The sequence below is a fragment of the Argentina anserina genome, chromosome 1, assembly GCF_933775445.1.
Source record: "Argentina anserina chromosome 1, drPotAnse1.1, whole genome shotgun sequence".
NCBI lineage: Eukaryota > Viridiplantae > Streptophyta > Magnoliopsida > Rosales > Rosaceae > Argentina > Argentina anserina.
This window is the reverse complement of record NC_065872.1, coordinates 7,914,299-7,934,635: the sequence shown is the minus strand read 5'-3', so window position 1 is coordinate 7,934,635 and position 20,337 is coordinate 7,914,299. Positions and strand designations below refer to the sequence as shown.

At 37.3% G+C, this 20,337-nt stretch overlaps 1 protein-coding gene across 2 annotated transcripts; it reads right to left on the bottom strand.

The window, feature by feature from the left end:
* Nucleotides 1-16,546: 16,546 nt before the first annotated feature.
* LOC126792319 (cyclin-dependent kinase inhibitor 7) lies at nt 16,547-18,057 on the bottom strand. Of its 2 annotated transcripts, none has more exons than XM_050518773.1 (4): nt 17,609-18,057; nt 17,363-17,424; nt 16,990-17,145; nt 16,547-16,878 (listed from the first exon to the last, which is right to left on the bottom strand). In XM_050518773.1, the coding sequence occupies exons 1-4, from the start codon at nt 17,939-17,941 to the stop codon at nt 16,809-16,811; spliced, it is 621 nt and encodes a 206-aa protein (XP_050374730.1). In that variant the 5' UTR covers nt 17,942-18,057; the 3' UTR covers nt 16,547-16,808. The 2 variants fall into 2 exon arrangements, with proteins under 2 accessions (XP_050374730.1, XP_050374736.1); XM_050518779.1 differs by having other exon boundaries at nt 16,990-17,142.
* Nucleotides 18,058-20,337: the final 2,280 nt, after the last annotated feature.

Genomic DNA, 20,337 nt, shown 5'->3' with positions numbered 1-20,337 from the left:
AATGGGTTTCATCGGTGCGACCGCGCACGATCGGTAACAAAAATTAAGTAATTTCATATATACAAACAGTTTTTGGTGTTCGCATCTTGGTAATAAGTCTTCCCTTATGACATATTAGCGGTGTTTTTGATTTACTGGAAATTCTGACGGTCAAATGAGGTCTGAATTAGATGAAATTTTTACATTGTCACTAAATATATATAGCGATCACATCGGCTGGTGTCGATTGATCCCGAGAAGTTTCTTTCATATAGTCGCCTCATAATGCGATAGTTTTATTCTAAAACGAATATAAAGGTCATGAAACATTAGTGGACACTTAGGCGATCGACAGCTCCAATTCGAAATATGGTCAATCGACACCAGCAAATGTGATCACTATATATATTTAGGAATCTCGTAAAAATTTCGTTCGTTTTGGACATGGTTTGACCGTTCGTACCTACGGTCAACAAAAAAAGATGCATTTTGACATATTGAAACCCTATTGACCGAGGTTTTTCCATATGAGTTTCTTCAGTGCGACCGCGCACGATAGGTAACAAAAATTAGGTGATTTCAGATATGCAAACAACTTTCGACGTTCGCATCTTTGTAATGGGTTATCTCTTAGGGCATATTAGTGGTGTTTTCGGTTTACTAAAAATTCTAACGGTCAAACGAGGTCCGAATTGAATGAAATGTTTACAGGGTCACTAAATATAAGTACCAATCACATCGGCTGGTGTCGATTAATTCTGAGAAGTTTCCTTCATATAGTCACTTCATAATGCGATGTTTTTTTAAAACCTAGTATAAAGGTTATGATACATTAGTGGACACTTCGGCGATTGACAACTTTGATTTTAAATACGGTCGATCGACACCAGCATATGTGATATGTATATATATTTAGGGTCTTGTAAAAATTTTGTCCGTTTTAGACATAGTTTGACCGTCCGTACCTACGGTCAACAAAAAAAATGCATTTTGACATATTAAGACCTCATTGACCCAGGCTTTTTCAAATGAGTGTCCTCGGTGCAACCGCGCACGATCGGTGGTAAAAATTAGATGATTTCCATATATGCAAACGGTTTTCAACGTACACATACTGGTCAAGGGTCATTTCTTAGGGCATATTAGTTGTTTTTTCAGTTTACCGGAAATTCTGACTGTGAGACGAGGTCACTGATGTGTCAACGTCAACAGTACTAGATGAAGTTTTAACAGAGTCCTTAAATATTAGTACCGATAACATCAGTTGATGTCGATTAATCCCGATAAATTTACTTCATATAGTTGCTTCATAATGCTACAATTTTATTTTAAATCTAGTATAAAGTTATAATATAAATAAATATCATTTCAAAAAATATATATATAAAAATTTAAATCTAGTATTATTAACATATATAATATTTTATGTATAATTATTAACAAAAAAGACATATAATTGATTTATATATAATATATTATATGCATGTATAATATTTTATTTCTTGACGGATTTTTACGGACCGGGCCTTACGGGCTTTTGGCATGCCGGACTCACGGACTGGGCCGGGTTTCACACCTCTAAACTAAGTCCGGCCCTCTATCCACAGAAGCAGAGTTTAGCGGAGTTTAACGGGTTTTCTCACGGACCAGATAAAAATTTATTGGGTTTGAAAGTCGCCGCGGGCTAAATGATGAGACCTAGATGTGAGTGTTGAATAAACTCTTTGCGCGACCCCATTCGAGAGAGAAGGGAGGAGAGAAGAGAAATAGATATAGGTTTCGTGAAAAAATGTTTCACAGATGATTCTACAGAACTAGAGAGAGTTTGGGGGATTGAGGAGGTGGGGGAGCTTTGTTTGACGTTAGATCACTTATTTTAATCCGACGGTTACCTACGGACCTTGTTATATAGTGGATCAGTCTCAGCCCACGTGCTCCTTGCGTAATAATGCAAATAAGAGGCCCCTTTCATGCGTATTTACAATTATATATATATATATACATCTGTCATTTACTGTTACTCCGTACACACTGATATTAGTAAATTGGACCCACCGACTTGTTCTAACAGTGTTATATTGTTTCCATTTGCCACTGATGTCTTGGGGGTGGATAATGAGTATGGCCGGATTGGTTGGTATACCAGTCTTAATATTCCAATATCATATATCAATAAATATATATTTGGTATGAAAAATCCACAATTTATACCAACTAATAACGTTGGTATACCAATTAAGTGGTACGGTTGGTACTCGGTTGGTACGGTTGGTAATGAGCTTGTACCAACATATTTAAGGCTTAAAAATTTAAAGACTTAATCCAAATAAGTAAAATAGCAATAAAATTCCAAAGTCTTATATAACTTCAACCAAATTATCAAATACAAAGTTATAAATAGAAAGGCAAAAGTCTGAATAGTCAAACTGTTAAAGTACTTATGAATTCTCAAAACAATTGAAAAAATAAATGTTAGGTTTAAATGCAATATATGTTGACATGTTGTAAGCAGTGATGATGCTACTGATACGTCTAAGCATTTGTACTTGAGAATTCGATTGAATCGATTCATTCATAATTAAATAGAGAAATTGAAGACGAGAAAAAGAGTGTACTTGAGAAAGAAACTCAGAGAAATTAGATTAAGGTTAGTAGATTTATACGATTTGGATTTATTTTTTAATAAATATACGGTTGAAATTTAAAAATATATTTTTTAATTAAATAATTTAATATAATATAAATTGGTATGTACGATATACCATGGTATATGGAAAATCTATACCACTTATCTACCGTATTTTTAATGTTGGTACGGTATACTGTACCATATACCATATACCGAGTATTTGGTATACCAACGTATGTAGTACAGTTGGTATACTAATTGGTTATGATGGTTTTATATACCATTGCCACCCCTAATAATGAGGGGTGCAATTTCACACTGATATACTGTTCAAGGAGTAATTTCACACAGATCAACTGTTTAAGGAGGTGCTAATGGGAACTTTGTAATAGTGCACAAGATTATGACTCCCCATATTTTATTTTTTTTCCTGATAAAAATATTTAAGTTTACATATAGTTTATACAAATGATCTTATCGAGTGTATAAGATCGTAAGCTCAAATTTATAAGACTACTTGACAAGCAAATAAAGGATACCCACCGCACATCCTCTAATGTGGATATGTTTTAAATTTGGTTTTGATCTAAATTCCATTAGTTGCTAATTTTGATGATAAATCTGTACATACACCCTTCATATATATTTATTTGCCATGTGAAAGATATGGATTTGACTAAACGAGTTGTTGATTCAACCAATTGACCTGGAAGCTAGCTAATACCTTGGGTTTTAGTTTATTTTTCTCTTTCCCATGTTTATCTTTTTTATATATTATAAAAAGACTATAGGTTTTACATGTTAATTATGACAACGTCTTATATGCTTAAAATATCGGTATTTTAACGTGTTGACATTATGACCGTTGACTATCATTAAAAATTAAAATTTAACAGTTGAAAATTGATGTTAACATGACAAAATACCAAAACTTTGAGTGTAGAAGAACTTTTGTGTTATTCATCTTGAAAATATATTAGAAAATGATATTGTACTACCAAATAAAATTAAGATAGAAAAACAAAAAACTCACCCCATAAAAAATGTAAACAAATAAGGACATAAGCTCATGTCAAAAATTATGTGGTTCCTAAACTAACTAATTAATTGATGTTTAAATGTCTAAAATACCACTGATTTCTCAAAAATTATCATGCTATCACGTTACTAACCGACAAGTTTATTTCTCTCTCCTGTTTTTTAATTATTTTCGATAAATTCAAGTTTTTCCACTAAACCGTCGACATTTTAGAGAAGATTTAAACTACAAAGTTGTTTCTTATCTTATGAGCTTTGATTTGAGTCCAATGAATCATATATTTTGAGAAACTTTGAAATTTTAAATTTCAAACAACCGTAGCAGCACTAAGACCATCTCCAACCGAAAAGGCTAAAATAGGTTTAAGATTAAAATTCTAACCCTGAAAAGTTGAACTATTCATCAATGTGACATCAACCGTCTTCCACCCATAAGGCTATATTTTTAGCCCTAAATTGTATTTTAAGATTTGAGATTTTTATTATATGTTTATGTACTATAATTTTGTATTAGATTCTTATTTCAAGTTTATAAGTTTTTTTCATAATTAAGAAATGGGCTTAGTTATGATAATTTAATTATACATTTTAATTAAAATTATTATTGGCTCTCACTTCTCTCATTCAATTATATTTGATGTGATAGTATATATTTAACATATGTCCTAGTATATATATATATATATATATATATATATATATATATATAGTGAGTTTGTATAGACCATTTTCTTCAAATAGAGAAAGGGATATAGTGAGATTATTATTATTATTATTATTATTATTATTTATATAGTTATATACATATTGTTCCGGGAGAATTACTATTCTACTCTTATTGTGTGTCTTAGCATAATAGGTTTCCTGTTAGGAAATAGATTAGCATCTCCGTAATAGATTAGGACTCCGAATCCTACGGGATTGTGGTTTTGTAATGCCTATATATAGGCCCCCTTATCATTCAATAATACACAATTATTTCATCCTAAAACACGTTATCACGCACTTTGCCCTAAAACCCTGAACTTTTAGAGCCCAAGAAATATTTTTTTCTTCTCTTCTCCTCCGCCGGCCGCCGTCGTCTCCGACCTCCGGCATCTCCTCGCCGTTGCTGCAGCCCCCCCCCCCCCCGGCTGCTACTCCCGCAGCCCTGCAAGCCCTACACGCGACCCCTGCAGCCCCCGCATCGCAGTCCCTGCACGCACGCACGCAGCCCCTGCAGCCAGCTCCGCACGCAACCCCGCAGGGTCTCCTCCGCAAAAACAACTTTTTTTCCCGCAAGACCCCGCATGAAAGGATTCAAAATTGCTCATCCCGCATATCTACGCAAGAAACGTGAACTTCACAAGCAAACTCTTCGCTCAAGAAAAGCTACTCCCGTCTTCTCTACCTTTTTGGGCCTATGGCATGCCGAGCACAATAGCCCTTTCGGCTTCATACTATATTTTATTTTCCTTTTCCTTTTTTCTATTTCATTATTTAAATGTTCATTGGCACGTTTTTATTTCTAACGATATTTCATGTGCTCGTATAGGTAAAATCATTGCTCGTCGTATTATGGTGATGACATTCATGCCGAGATGGATGATACTTTTGTCATCTACATACGATTTCGATCGTATCCTCTCAAGATTTTTATGTCATCGGACGAAGATCGAAAATGAATTCATCAAGCAACTTCATGCATGACGATCGATTTGCAGAGAAATTTAATTATATGCGGTATATTTGGGCAGACCAACAAGTATATTTTTCTTAAAGTTGCTGCTTTTGAACATATATATATAAATTATCGAGCGCTATTAGCCTTTTTCATGTCTTCTTTTCCGGCTATCTTATTACGCCGATGAGACCAAAGAGGGATATGATTCCCCTCTTGGTCGACGTTTTTCGTGTGACGGTCCTGGGGGAGTCACGTTATTATTTAAAAGGGAATATATCAATTTCGTGTGGTCGCCTGAGTGTACCGCAGTTTTGGGTGCGATCATGAGTATCGCCGATATGCATCGATTATTTTGTGACCATATACATCACAACCCTTCTAATTTCGGTTACATACTTGATTAGTTTCGATTATTCGAAACCTATACAACCCTCGTTTTCTCATGGATGCGTCGCCATCACGACTGTTATTTGAATGTTTGAGTTATCTTAAACTCATGTCTATAAACGATAATCTCAAGGTCTACGTACTCATTTATTTGAGTTGAAATTCAGTACTCTGAAGCAGCACTATTTGCTGACAAAAGATCCCAAAAATAACACATTCTATGGGACACACTTAAACTGATTCAATAAACGTCTATGAAGTTGTATTACCAGAGTTGACCTTGAAGCATGCTCCACATCTGAGAAACACATGTCATTTTTGACACTTGTATTTATTTCTTGAGGGAATTTTGGAGATGGAAACGTAACATTCTTCCATTCTCAAGTAAGCACATTTTTTAACCTCAAGGTAAGGCTCCGCCCAATCCGATATGCAAGATTTTGTTGCTACGGACTTTTAATTAGTCAATCTATTTTGATTATGTTTTTTACTTACTATTTTTCAAGTATGACGTTGGCATTGCCATGATTCTTGCTCGACTTTAGCTTTAGTTTGGAATTGGAAGCTTGTTTGTGTTGTATTAAATATTGACATATTCAATAAAATTTCTCGTCTTTCTTAGATGAACTCGTGAGAATTTTATTTGTCTTAAACCTAGCATGAATGATCAACGTTTGGAACTCACGTGGTTTTTAAATTGGCCGCTTTTAGGTTACATGGGACCCCAATAGTACTACAATGTGAATTTGGACATTAAAATTTAGAAAACGGACATCGGAACGTCAAAATTCACGTCTTTTTTCCGGTTACTGTTCCGGCGTTTCCGGAACATTTTTCCGGCGTATTGTCCGCCTTCCGACCACTTTCCGGTGTTTCCGGCGCCACCATCCGGTTCCTGCTGGCGTCCCCTGTCAGACAACAGCCCTGGCCTCCTTGCCGGCCAGCTCCGACTGCCGCCGGCCGGTTCCGGCGAGTTTTCGACTATTTTTTCATCGTTTCTCGTCATTTTTTCGGCATATTTCCCGCAGTTTTTACTGCCACATTTTCCCAGTTCAAATTTCACCCGGTTTTGAGTTCTTTTGACATAGTTTTCCGGTTAATTTTCCGGTTTTCCCCAAGTCGTTTCATAGCTTAAACGATTTTATTATTATTGGTGACCACCCACACCAAATGGATTGTTTTTCACCCAAATTGTTTGGTATTCAACTGCTCCAATACCATATTTTTTCAACTCTTAAGTTGAAGAATGTAGTTCTATTGCCATGTGATACATTCGATGGGATTGCCATTTGTTTCAATCCCCCTCTTACAATATCCTACCGCGTATTGTCTAGAGAAGTTCACCGCGTTGTTGACTCTCTTAATTTTATTTTGAGCATGTCCCGCCGTGAAATCGAGTGTCTTGCTAATTGCGTTACCACCCACACTGTCCTACGGCGTAGGTAGTTACTTTACGGATCCCGTGCGGAGATTGTGTTTTGTATCTTCGTGCCTTACTAAGTTTTAAAGGCCATACATGCCAATGATGGATTTTCATCTTGATATTTGTGTTAAGAATTGAGAGGAATAAATCTGTCAGATTTCATTGACAGTAGATTTTACAAGCTTCGACAGTAGTTTTTTTAGCCTGCACACATAGCTTTGCTTGCATGCAGTAGTAGCTTTACGAAACTCAAGATTCTTTGAATCATGGGTTCGGTTTTGCTGTCTCCTCGGTTTTGACATGATCATTTTTTGGTCATTTTGAACGAAATATGATGATTCGAGTTCTTTGAAATTCACATGATCATCTATTTTTCATGTTCACGAAGCGATTGGAGGACCACCTCACCCGTGCTTATCCGTGCCATGTACGGTGAGGCCGAGCCAGCCCCTCCCGGCGGCTCCATGGCATTAAGGCCGCCGGTGGCGGCATCCCCTCCTTCACAAGAGCTTGTGATGCCTCCCGCGTTTTCTAATGCCTCCATAAGAATCTCTGATGCCCATCGCTCATTTTACAAAGCTTGTTATCTTGCTAGATTTCAAGGAAGTCCTTATTTGCTAAGGCTCTAACCGAGAACATTTCATTCTTACAAAGTATTTAAGGTGACATTAGTGGACCATATCCAACCGAATGCGGACGTTTTTTCGGTATTTTTATGGTATAGGTCAAGAGCATCGACGCGTTGGTCACACATCGCTTTGCTTTCCACAAGGAACGCTGCATTTGCTAAGTTTTTAGCTATGATCATCATACTAAGGGCTCACCACCTTTCCCATTCTCTCAAATCTATTTGATTGGATATTGTTGGAGAGTTCACCTCTACGACTTTGATGATTTCGTTTTACATATCTACTGGGATCGTCGTTGAACATATTATTCCTCATGTTCATTCACTGCACGATCTAGCAGAGCTCGGACTTGGTTATGGGTACTAACCTACCGATTTTTGCATGGAGATATGTAATGATGTTACATGCAGCGACACTTATTCGTTTTAAACCCACAATTTGCCAAGCGTTTAGTGCGTACCAGATGTTTACTGGATACGATCACAACGTTCTTTTCATTAAACGCCTATTTGGTTAAAGTTGTTTATGTGCTTCTATTGTAGTTATCTTAATGGGTCTACTTGAAACGATTAAGTATTCTGGTTGGTTATGTTTTATGAATCACCAACACTTGTCCGCTATTTCCAATCTACAACCGTTGATCTCTATCCTGCGATATTAGCAGATGGTCACTTTGATGAGACATACTTTTCGTCGTTAGGGGGAGATATGGAATGCTCCCATTCCGGTTTTAACGCCAGGAATTGTCGTGGTGTGGCACTATGTCTCATTAAGATCCCGCACTACTCAAAGTGAGCAAATGTGCAACGCATTATCTACCTCCAAAAAGTCAAAGATTCGATGCTCAATGACTTTACTGATATTGCGAAAGTGACGAGATCGCACATAAATGATGTGATGTGCCGGTAAGGTTGGAACTCTCAAAATATGAGAGAATTTCATATGACCTGGTCCTAGCACCGTTGGCACCCTCCCTGACAGTGGGAAGGAAGCCGACGATGGCACCATCGTACTCTGTGGTGTTGTCGGCGCTCGTGGTATTGCACCACAAAACAAGGGCGGCAAACGCAAAGATGGACTAGTAAGGGTCATAGCTTCGGTCTTGGCTCCTACCTAGATGAGGGGGAGACCATTATTCTCTGGAATCAAAACTAGAAAGAAGCGAAGTGCGTAGGCACAAGTATTTCGCTCATCATCAAGAGATATTCTCTAAACATGTGTATCAACTAAGTTTATGTGGGACGCTACAGACTCCTTTTGTTGATGTTAGAGAAGAATAGAAATCTCACAAATTGATCGTATACAGCGCGTGCGTGTTTAATGGATTGATCTCCCATGATTGATGATGTATTCACTTATGCTCTTATTCCGTTGTAAAGCATCAACGATGAGCAACTTGACCGAAGTGGAAAGAATCAATACAGGCTGAACTAGACTTGTTATGTTGGTCATTGTTCATAAGTGTAATGAGAAAGATGAAGTCATGCGATATATACAAGACTGATGGCGCAAAGATTGTCTCATTATCCTAATATTGACTACGATGATTTATATTCTCTCATTATGGACATAATTGCTTTCCGCTACTTGATCAGTAGTAGTGTCCATGAAAACTGATTTGCAGCATATGATAGTGGTCATAGAATATCTGTAAAGGGATCTGGACGCAGATATGAGAGTGCCCGAGGGACTTTAAATGCCTCCAGACTACGGAGAGCTTATGTAATCAGATTGCAACGTTCAAGAGAACGTAGTATAATCAGTTGCAAGAACTCATACCCATATGTGTTTATATGAAAGCTAATTCTTGATTCTCTATTCCGTCTAAGTATAGATGATGAAGAGATTCAATGAGCAATAGATTCATATATGTAAGTGTTGTTGGGACACTATTACTTTCATTATGATGTGATTAACTATGCGCCTATGCATCGTCATTAGACTTGCATTACTTTTTTGACATGGATTTAGTTCTACACTTAGTGAACCAACACAAATCCTATCCACACCAACGTTGCCAGCAGCTCCAGCAACATCAACGTACGCCTTGGTGTAGCAGTCGACATTGGTAGCGTCAAGGATACGTACGGTTCCGCTTCAGACCAAAATCAGTCATTTATTGGTCCATTCCCCCATTCTTTTTGCAAAAGACACATTGAATGTGACAAATCAGAATCTGTCCAGTTTCATAGGTCAACTTCAACGAGACCTATAAGACAGCTCGCTCAATGAACTATGGTGAAATTGGTACTGTTGGAAAGGTCTATGTATCTACTTTCCAGGGACACCAACCATTTGCTCATAGTTATTATATTGATTGAGTTATGGCCGTTTTAGCAAAATAGGACAGTCATGTCCGGAAATTTGCAAGTCAGTCAACTTCGACAGAGCACTGTGAACTTCTCCGATCGGATTAGGTTGTGAACTTTATGTCATTGGAAAGCCACGGGTATCTACTTTCCAAAACATTTTACGGTGAGGAATAGATTGAAGCAAAGTTGAGAACAATAAACAAACCACATCAACTTGAGAACAATAAACAAACCACATCAACTTGATAAACTTGATAATATTTCCAGTCAAATGCGGTTCATATGTGTCTAGTTATAATCCCTCTATTGTAGGAGAATCATCTCCTATGCATTCTTTGTGTATCTTGTCCTAATTAGTATATTATAACTAGTTAAAGAATGTTATATTATCCCTAATTCATCGAGATTTTTGATGTAACGCATATTATAAGGTCATATGTTTATTAATAAAATTACTGTTATTCTCTCGAATTCATCGGGCTTTAGTTATGCATTGTAACTTGCCCATAACTGCTTGGGATATGCAATCTTGCATACAACTGTACTAATTCGTTTCCGACCCACCGCCAAACAACTTGTTAGTGAGTACCAGTTGGTAACTGGATATGAGTTTGAATTTCACATTTACACACGTTTGGTTGCATGGTTTATGTGCCTAACGCCTCCACTGCGTAAGAAAATGGGTCCACATAGACGAATGACAATTTATGTTGGATATAGCTCTCCAACGATTATCCGCTACATTGACTCTCAGACATGAGGTCTTTTTACTACTAGATTACAGATTGTTACTTCGATGAGACACACTTCCCACATTTAGGGGGAGATAAGAACACTTATGTTCAAGATAAACGTCGAGAATTGACGTGGAATACCCCCACTATGTCTCATTGGGGTCCTTGCACATCTCATCCTGAGATTGAAGTGCAATATATTTTGTAGTTACATACGGTGTCAGATTTGATGCCTGACGTCTTTACAGATATTGCAAAAGTGACGAGATCGAGTATACCTGCTGCAAACTGTCCTACGAGGTTAGAAGTCCCGACCTTCGGCAAGATGTCGCTGTACCAGGGCCAGGCTTGGCTGAGCCTACCCTAGGTGAAGGCACGGTGACGGTCTCGGCCCCTCCCAAGAGGAAAGAGAGGTCGAAAGGTTCCATTGACTCACAACCAAGAAAAAGAGCTAAAACTAAGGTACGAACCGATCCACTCATTATAGACTCGAATAAACCGAGCTACGAGATTATCTCTTATAATAGCTATGTCCATGAATCAACACATGATGATCTGAGGGACGCTTCAGACTCATTGTTTATATCAGAGAGAAAAAAAATCTCATTGAGCGAGTTAAATGCTCCAAAAGTCATGGATATGAATTCCATGTGGATAAATGATGTGTTTGCTTATTCTGTCGCTCGAGAAATCATCGATGGTGATGACATGGAACTGCGTCGTCGAAGAATGTCAACGAAGAACATATTGACTGAAATGAAAGGAAGCAATACAGACGTAACTAGACTCTCTAAATAAAAGGCAAGTTTTCGGTTCGGCCATTGAAGTACCGCCGAATGTTAAGCATGTTAGACATAAATGAGTCTTTGTTCGTAAACTGGATGAGAAAGGTGAAATCTTGCGGTATAAAGCGTGACTTGTTGCTCAAGGATTCTCTCAACGCCCTGGTGTTGACTACGAGGAGACATATTCTCGGGTTATGGATATCATTGCCTTCCGATATATGATAAGTCTAGTGGTATATGAAATGCTAGACATGTAGCTATTAGATGTGGTGACCGCGTATCTTTATAGGGATCAAGGTACAAAGATATACATGAAGGTTCATGATGGACTTCAAGTACCCAAGTTAAGTAAGCCACATATTGCCTATGCCATTAGGTTACAATGCTCACTTTATGGACTTAAACAATCAGGTAGAATGTGGAATACATGTTTAAGCGAATACTTGATTAGGAAGGGATACAAGAACGATGAATTGCGTCCTTCCGTGTTTATCAAACGCAATAGTTATGGTTTTGCTATTGTAGCTGTCTGTGTCAATGACATAAACATAATTGGATCTCTTAATGAGATTGGTGATATGATAAGCTACTTGAAAGTAAAATTTGAGATGAAAAACATGGGAAAATCTCGGTTTTGCTTAGGTTTGGAAAATTGAGCATAGAATTAGTGAAATCCTTGTACACCAGTCTGCATATGTCCAAGAACGATTGGGAAGGGATACAAGAACGATGAATTGTGCCCTTGCGTGTTTAGCAAACGCAATAGTTCTGGTTTTGCTATAGTAGCTGTCTATGTCAATGACATAAACATAATTGGATCTCTTAATGAGATTGGTGAGACGATAAGCTACTTGAAAGCAGAATTTGAGATGAAAGACATGGAAAAGTCTCAGTTTTGCTTAGGTTTGGAAATTGAGCATAGAGTTAGTGAAATCCTTGTACACCAGTCTGCATATGTCCAAAAGATGCTCATACGCTTATGTATGGACAAAGTTATGCATCCTTCTAGTACTCCTATGGTCGTAAGAAGTTTGGATACCAAGAAAGATCCACTCCTTCTGAAAGATGACAATGAAGAGATACTTGGTCCTGAATACCCATATTTGAGTGTTATAGGAGCTTTGCTTTATCTACCTCAATGTACTCGTCCAGACATTGCATTCTCAGTGAACTTGTTGGCAAGATTTAGTTCTCCACCAACTATGTGTCATTGGACCGGTGTCAAGAATATTTTTAGGCACTTGTAAGATTCCATTGATATGGGGTTGTATTATTAGTATTCCAACAAGAAAAGTGTTATTTTGATAAGAACCGAGACACCAGTATTGAACTATGTCACATTAGGATCACGATACAAGGGAGAGTGTTGTAGCAGAATCATCTCCTATACATTCTTGGTGTATCTTGTTCTAATTAGTATAGCCTAGCTAGTTAAAGAATGTTATCTTATCCCTGATTCATCGAGATCTTTGATGTAATACCCATATATAAGGTTATACGTCTATTAATAAAATTACAATTATTCTCTCGAATTTATTCTACTGTTTTCATTATTGACATTTTCATTGCTCGAGGGACTCTTGACCGATTAGCATTGGGCTAGTTAAATAAAATGATAGGCTCGTTCCCCATTTAGGAGCAAGTCCACGATCAGTTCCCGAATCAATTGCTCGCTCGAAGCTGCGAGCACCTTGAAATGATTAGTAATTCAGTACGTATATGGGGAAAGAAAAGAACAACATAGGAATAATTTTCTCTGATCTCATTTACCTTTTACCAGGGCATTGATCCCATTCATAAATTTAGCATAACAACTATACTCCTTTTCGTTACTGAATTTGTAGAGTAGCTATGAAATTCCATAATATTGTACAAACTAAGGGGGGTGTATTCAATGGAGACTCTATGAGATTGTTTTGTATTTAAAAAGTCCATAGGTATTCAATATGGATTTTTAAGATTCCTATAAAATCTGACGGTATTCAAAAGTTGATTGAATTTCAAAGATTTCATTAAATGTCTGATTTTAGAGGATTCTAGAGACCTGAGTATAAGTATCTAAGCTCCTCAGAAATCTGCTCACATCTCAAGAGATTTCACATGACTCTCACCTCAGTAGATCGACGAGCATACATGGATATCTTTTCTCGACCGACCCCGTAGGTAGTTCCTCCACTCCATAAAATTTCTTCATTCATATTGTTTTTGTTAATTCAAGCCTTCTTTCCATGATTTTTCTTGCCGTAATTCAGAATCATATTGAATTGGGGTTTTAGGGTTCATTGTTAATATGACATGATAGCGATCAATTCATTGTTAGGTCTTATCATTCTTGACCTGAACGCGATCAATTTTTACCTGGATGAGTTGTTTGCTATGATTGTAAATGTTGAGAACAATAGCCAGATTTATTAGAAAGTTTGCAAAGCTTTGGTCTTCTATTATGTTATGGGTTCTTCGTGTTATGGTACCTCACCTCAATAGAATTTCAATCCTATATTATCTTATTCTTTTATTCTGCTATGATTTTGAAAGGCACTCAGTACTCAAAACATGATGGGAGCTCCATATCTCCTCAGTCGATAGGTTCTTCGATGAAAACTCTGGTGAGGCTCTGAGCCACGGAGTGATTTGCACTGCCATTCCTTGTTGATAAATGATTTTGCTTTATCTCCATCATTGTTGTTGCTTGTTTAATTCCAGTACTTTTTTGGTGTGAAGTCCTATTGTTAGACTTGTTCTAGTTACCTGACGCAAAGTCAGTAGTGATGTTGGCCTTTGTCTCTTTGCCCATGGTTGTATTGATCAATGCATTCACTTGCTTACCAAATTATCTGGGAAATATGTTGAAAGTATTTATGTCTAATATGATATGAAGCTTTGAGGGTGTGACCAAATAGTTATAGGTTCATACAAAGTGCATGCAATTACCTTTTTAGTGGGAAATTGTGCTCACTCATTGGAGTTGTACCTACAATGTCTGGACACTTGACAGTGAATTCAAGTATAACAATATATATGAAAAGAGTCATGATCTATGACCCGTAGGATGCAACATTGGCTTATTTTAGCTCTTACATTTGAACACTCGAAGGTTGAGGATGAATGCACAACGTGCTTAAATTCTTTCAATATCTATCTAGCTAACTTAATCTTGTTTTAACTATATCTCTTATTGGAAAGCAACTGATTTGTTATGACAGGGAAAATCATTCAAATATCAGTCATTGTGATTTTTTCAAATCTCCCAGATTCATTACAGAAACTGTGATTCAAATACCAACTCTACAGCCTGATTTTGATTTTGGGGAGGCCAAGTTTGTCAAAGCCTTGATTTCATTTCAGCGAAGGCAAAGACATTATGGTAGACTACATTTACAAGAATCTTTTGTAACTTTGTGTGATATAAACCTTTAAAAAATAGCTTAGAAAATTTAGTCGATTAGCTTGCCCTTTTTATTCATCGTACTGCTCTTCCCTAAATATTAATGTGATCTTGATATAATTCAAGGGATTAAAATCATCGCACTTTGCGTAGTAGCTGGCTATTTGACATCACCATCTCCATGTAGCTCTAATGTTTCTCAGCATTTGTATGAACATCGAATAGTTTCTTTCCCACCCACCAAATGAAAGAAAATCATTGTACTATTTGTGTTTTGGTTGATATATTGTTTTGTTTATTGCTATTACAGTAGTCATGGACTTTAAAAATTCAATGGAATGCTAGTAAATCAATCTAATCAAATCTGATAGACTCTTTATGAAATGACAACAATCCATGGAATTAGCACAATCCAGCTTATTCCATGGATTTCCAAGATTACAACAAAATCTTTTAAAATCTTGATTGAATACACCCCTCTAGGTTACAAATTCTCAAGTAAAAGAGCCATCACTTATTCACTACTGACGTAATACGTGGAACCGGATTAATAATATTATTACACGTGGAACCGGATTAATAATATTATTACAAAAGTCTCTACAGAGGACATCAACTCCAAAACCTCATCTCAAATACGTGAGATCGATAAAACAATCTTGACTAACAAAGTGAGTCAATCTATCAGCCACACTATTTTGCTTCACAGGTCCACTGACTCTTCTTCTTCTCTAGTACAGTGGTGTTTAGCCGGACACCAATACGTGACCAAATGATTTGTGTTTATCAACTACATTATTAGATCTAAAGTTAGGATAAGTCAATGGACCCGAAATTCATTATTGGCTATAAACTCATTTGGTTTTGTCACTTCAAATTATACATACCTTAACACGAGTGATTCGGTTGTTTGGCCAATACCTAAATGTGATAATTTCATGTAAGAATCTTGAGGTTTTGATCCCGGCCCTATACTTATGTGACGGACTGAACAGTATGGTTCATTCCTACACTATATTGGAACCAACAAATTTCCAAGAATCATAAATGATGACACCAAAACAGAAAGCCGGCCCCCTTCCGGCAGAATCCGTGCCATTAAAACACTCATTTTCCTCATTTCTCCATCGTCACCTTCACAACATATAAACTCAGACCTCTCTCTCTCTCTCTCTCTCTCTCTCTCTCTCTCTCTCTCTCTCTCTCTGTAACAGTTTTAACCGTTACCAGAACCCCTACAATTCATTTTCACCAAATCGAGTTTACTCCAGAAACAGTAATATTCCCTGCACTAGTTATCCACTTTGATTTTTAACTCGGGATTTGGAAAAACCGATGGGGCCAAACTAGGTGCACATGGAGGAGGAGATAAGATCATAACTTTTCGGCCCTCGACACCCACACGCCGTCAATTATTATAAACCAATCATACGGAAAATATAATAGTATTAGTGCAAGACAAAAGAATTTGCATGAATTATATTTTTCTTTTCTTTTCTCATTTATTAAATAATCGACGACGAGGCATACTGAAATTATTGGCCGCAATGTGTGTGTGTTTGTTGATGAACACAGAGAGCAGTACCTAAGAGGGAGAAGAACAGTAACAGATAGAGAAAGAGACACCAAAGAGAAATTGTTTTTCTAGAAGCATTGCTGTTCAACCTAAGCTAGCTCTTTGTTCTCTTCTATCTGCTTTCTTACAAATTCTGCAGCAGGAACTCGGTGTCGTACCAGTCGTACTCTGAACAAAGCTCGTCAGCTTCTTCGACCTTCTTGATAACCTTAAGAGCTTTAGCTAGCTAGCTGTACATAGAGAGGCTACAATATGCATGAGAATCGAATTATGGCTTTAACCGAGTCCATTCGTAACGTCCTTCCAACGGCTCGTCCTTCCTAACGTCGTAGTTATATCTGCAATTATTCGGTTCAGAAATTGATGCTTAGACTATTTGGCAGAGTTCGTACTTTAAAGTAGCACAGAAAGAAAGAAAGATAAGAAACTAGTTCTAAGCTAAAACTTACTTCTCTGAAAATTTACTTTGGATGTGTTTCTCGGCCGCCGTAAAGAACTCTTCCAGCTCCATTTCCGTAGGGATTTTCTCCGCCGTGGCTCCTCGCCGAGGTTCCGTCGGCGTTTGTTGAGGTTGAAGGTTGCTTGAAGGCGCCATCTGTCTCCTGCTATAGTATAACCACACCGTACCGAAGTGAGAAGCTGAGCAATCTAAGCACTGGAGGCGACGAATATAAATACATTTCAGGATGAGGGAGGTAGCGTTTTTGAAATTGAAATTTTGAATATTTGAATATTTGAATCGTATACAAGAAAGTGAAGAAACCCTGAATAATTAAAGTCATAAATGTTTGATGTCCCGAGTTATATAAATTAAATTCAAACCTTTCTCTGAGTGGATTATACGTCTGCGATTCAACTTCGTCACTCTCATCATCATCGTCAGCCTGTGAAAATTAAATTCAGTTAAGCAAAAGATGCCACACAAAACGTGAAACTGCTGATGTTGAAGCAACCGAAAAACTGCAATAAAAGCCTCCAGACAACAAAATCAAAACATTCAAGAAGATGAGAGAGAGAAGTAAATTTATAGCTCGAACTTAATTTTATTCAAACGTTTCCAATCCCTACCTCCAGATCTACAAGATTGGGGTTGCTTCCATCTTCCACGAGCTCACTCGAGCCGTTACTTGAGCAAAAAGAGGTCTCGTCGACGTTAATGTGATCGGAGCCGGAGCTATTAGGGCTGGCGCAAACTGCGTTATCATCATCCTCCTTGGCTTCACGTACAGTACCATTTATAGCACACTGTATAGTCTGTGTTTCCTCTGGTGATTTGGTTACGGTTACAACAAGACGTCTCCGCTTCTTGTTGAGCTGAACGAGTTTGGTCTTGACCAACTGTGCAACATCGACCTGCTTCCTCTTCTTGGCTGAGCTGGTTTCCGCATCCTTAGCCTCCATCGATCGCTACTGCAGTTAAGATTTCTGATGACGTGTGTTGATCACTCAGTCGCCATCTCTGTACAGATGGTGTTGATATTATCGCTCTTTTGTGTCGTCGTTTGTTTAGAGAGAGAGGTTTGAGTGGGAGTTTGAGCTGTGGTGATGACGATGATGGTGAGGGCTAGTTGGACGGCTGGGATTGGCAGGGTATATAAGTGCGGGGGGCAGGGCAAATGGGGCAACGAGGTGGTCCAGACTCCGTTAACAGTGACGGGGAATCTGAAAACGGAGGGTTTGACGGCGCCGTTACGTAGATCTGGGCAGCACCGAAAATGCCTCTAATTAATGGCCACCACGTTGGGGGTGTGGAGCGTTGAAGATAACGGGGAGCGGAATGATTACGTAAGCTGGTTTTCAGGTTCTTAAGGTTGCGCAAAGTTAGAACGGGATTTACTGAACTGGAGTCTGATTAAACGACTTCCGTTGGGTGCAGAACTTAATGATGTTTTTGCCCTTGCTTCAATTACAAAGCAAAAACAAAAAAATATGCCATTATTTCCTTTAACAAGCTTTTTCCACTTTGTCTTAGGAGATGTAGTTACGGTGGTTTAGGTGTTAGGCTAGTGTTATGCACTTATGCTTAATACGAGCTTCTTTTGTTGTTGTATTGAACGATGATGATGCCTAAGTGAGACTTCGTCTCATTTAAGTGTAGTTAGTTTTTGCCTCTTGTAGGTAATTATCTAATACACTGATTTTTACCTTTAAAAAACAGTTCAATAATTGTTGTCATTTTGCTATCAAGTTAACATATGCTGTTGGACCAAAAAAAATTTAACATATGCTTTGAAAAGATTAAATTCGATTTTAATCCAATTTGATCCTTAATGATACATGGTAAAATGACCATCAGATAGTAAAAGAAAAAAATGGCATCTTTATATAGGTGACTGTACGTAGCTTTGATCATACGTAATGAATAAGTCAAAAGGTTAATTTGCATTACGTACAAGACAAGATACCAAATAACTATAAAATGTAATAGTTGTCCGAACAGAACCTACACGAATGAAAGCAACAATATTATAGCAACGGTTAAGTAATTATATTAGTGAATATATATATATATATATATATATCAGTCCATATCGAAAGTGAAACTTCACTCTGAAATTACAGAGTGAAGTTCCAATTTTGACACAATTTTCGGTAATTTTTTAAACCATAAACGATTTAATATTTAGGTATGTTATTCAAGATCATCTCTACAAAATTTCATATAATTCGGACATCGTTAAGGTATTGAAATTATATTAAATCAATGAATGAATTAAAACTGTTCGATATGAACTGTTCGTGTAAATCTCAATTTTGAAAACTCAAACCATTGTCAAATTGGATGAAACTTTGTAGAGATGATCTTGAATAACATACCTAAATATTGAATCGCTTATAGTGAAAAAAATTGACCGAAAAATGTGTCAAAATTGGAACTTCACTCTGTAATTTCAGAATGAACTCTGGATAAGAACTGTATATATATCACATAAAGATTCTCAAAGCTTTTAAGTAATAAGTAATTAAGTACGAAAAAAAAATTTCTGTCTCACAAGTACCATGTAAAAATGTAGTGTGGTCACCCTTAACAACTCGATTCCCTAATGAGCTTGTATAAGTTGAAACTAGTACTGATTATTAGCTCATTAAAACAAGAGTTTGCAAAAGTTGCGGATTGAAGTTCCTGGTTCATGAAGCTTCACGCGTTCTACCTTACGATAATAAACTATACAACCTAGTACCCTACTCTACCCTAATTTAGCTAGATTAGGGCGAATATTGTAGCAAGGTCCTGGGGCTCTGTCCTAAATTGGGATACACGTCCTTCCATGGCTCAACATCTGTAAATTACCCTAGCGGAATAGGGCGTTGGTTTTATACTGTTATCTCGCCAGCTGTGCGTACTTCATTGCCGTATATAGTTTTCCAGTGACAAAATTTAAATTTTGACAACGTTTTGGGCATTAGTGATGAAATTGTGGTCTCTAAAACTATAGTCAAATGGATACAGAAATCGTAGTAACATTGGGTCATTCGAAGTACATATATGGGTAAAAACTAGGAGATATGGCAGATATGATCATTTAAAATTAGGGCCATAACGGCAAAACAGTTAGATAAGTGTACATGTAGTAATGCAGAACTGTTGTGTAATATGACATGTACGATAACATACCCACCTATGTTTCTCACACCAAATTGCTAAGTATATATATGGTAGGGGAATCAGACCACAGCAATGAAATGGTGCCTTCCATAGTAAAATTAAGCTATGATGAGCCACCTCTTTCAGTCTTTCTCCAAGCGCCTACCATCTCAGAAGTCAGAATTAACCTTCATCCCATCAATAATGCAAC

Coding starts and splice junctions, on each gene's coding strand:
- LOC126792319 (XM_050518773.1), bottom strand. CDS start 17,941: ATGGAGGCTAAGGATGCGGAAACCAGCTCAGCCAAGAAGAGGAAGCAG. Junction 17,425..17,608: donor CCAATCTTGTAGATCTGGAG/GTAGGGATTGGA, acceptor TAATTTTCACAG/GCTGACGATGATGATGAGAG. Junction 17,146..17,362: donor TATAATCCACTCAGAGAAAG/GTTTGAATTTAA, acceptor GTTATACTATAG/CAGGAGACAGATGGCGCCTT.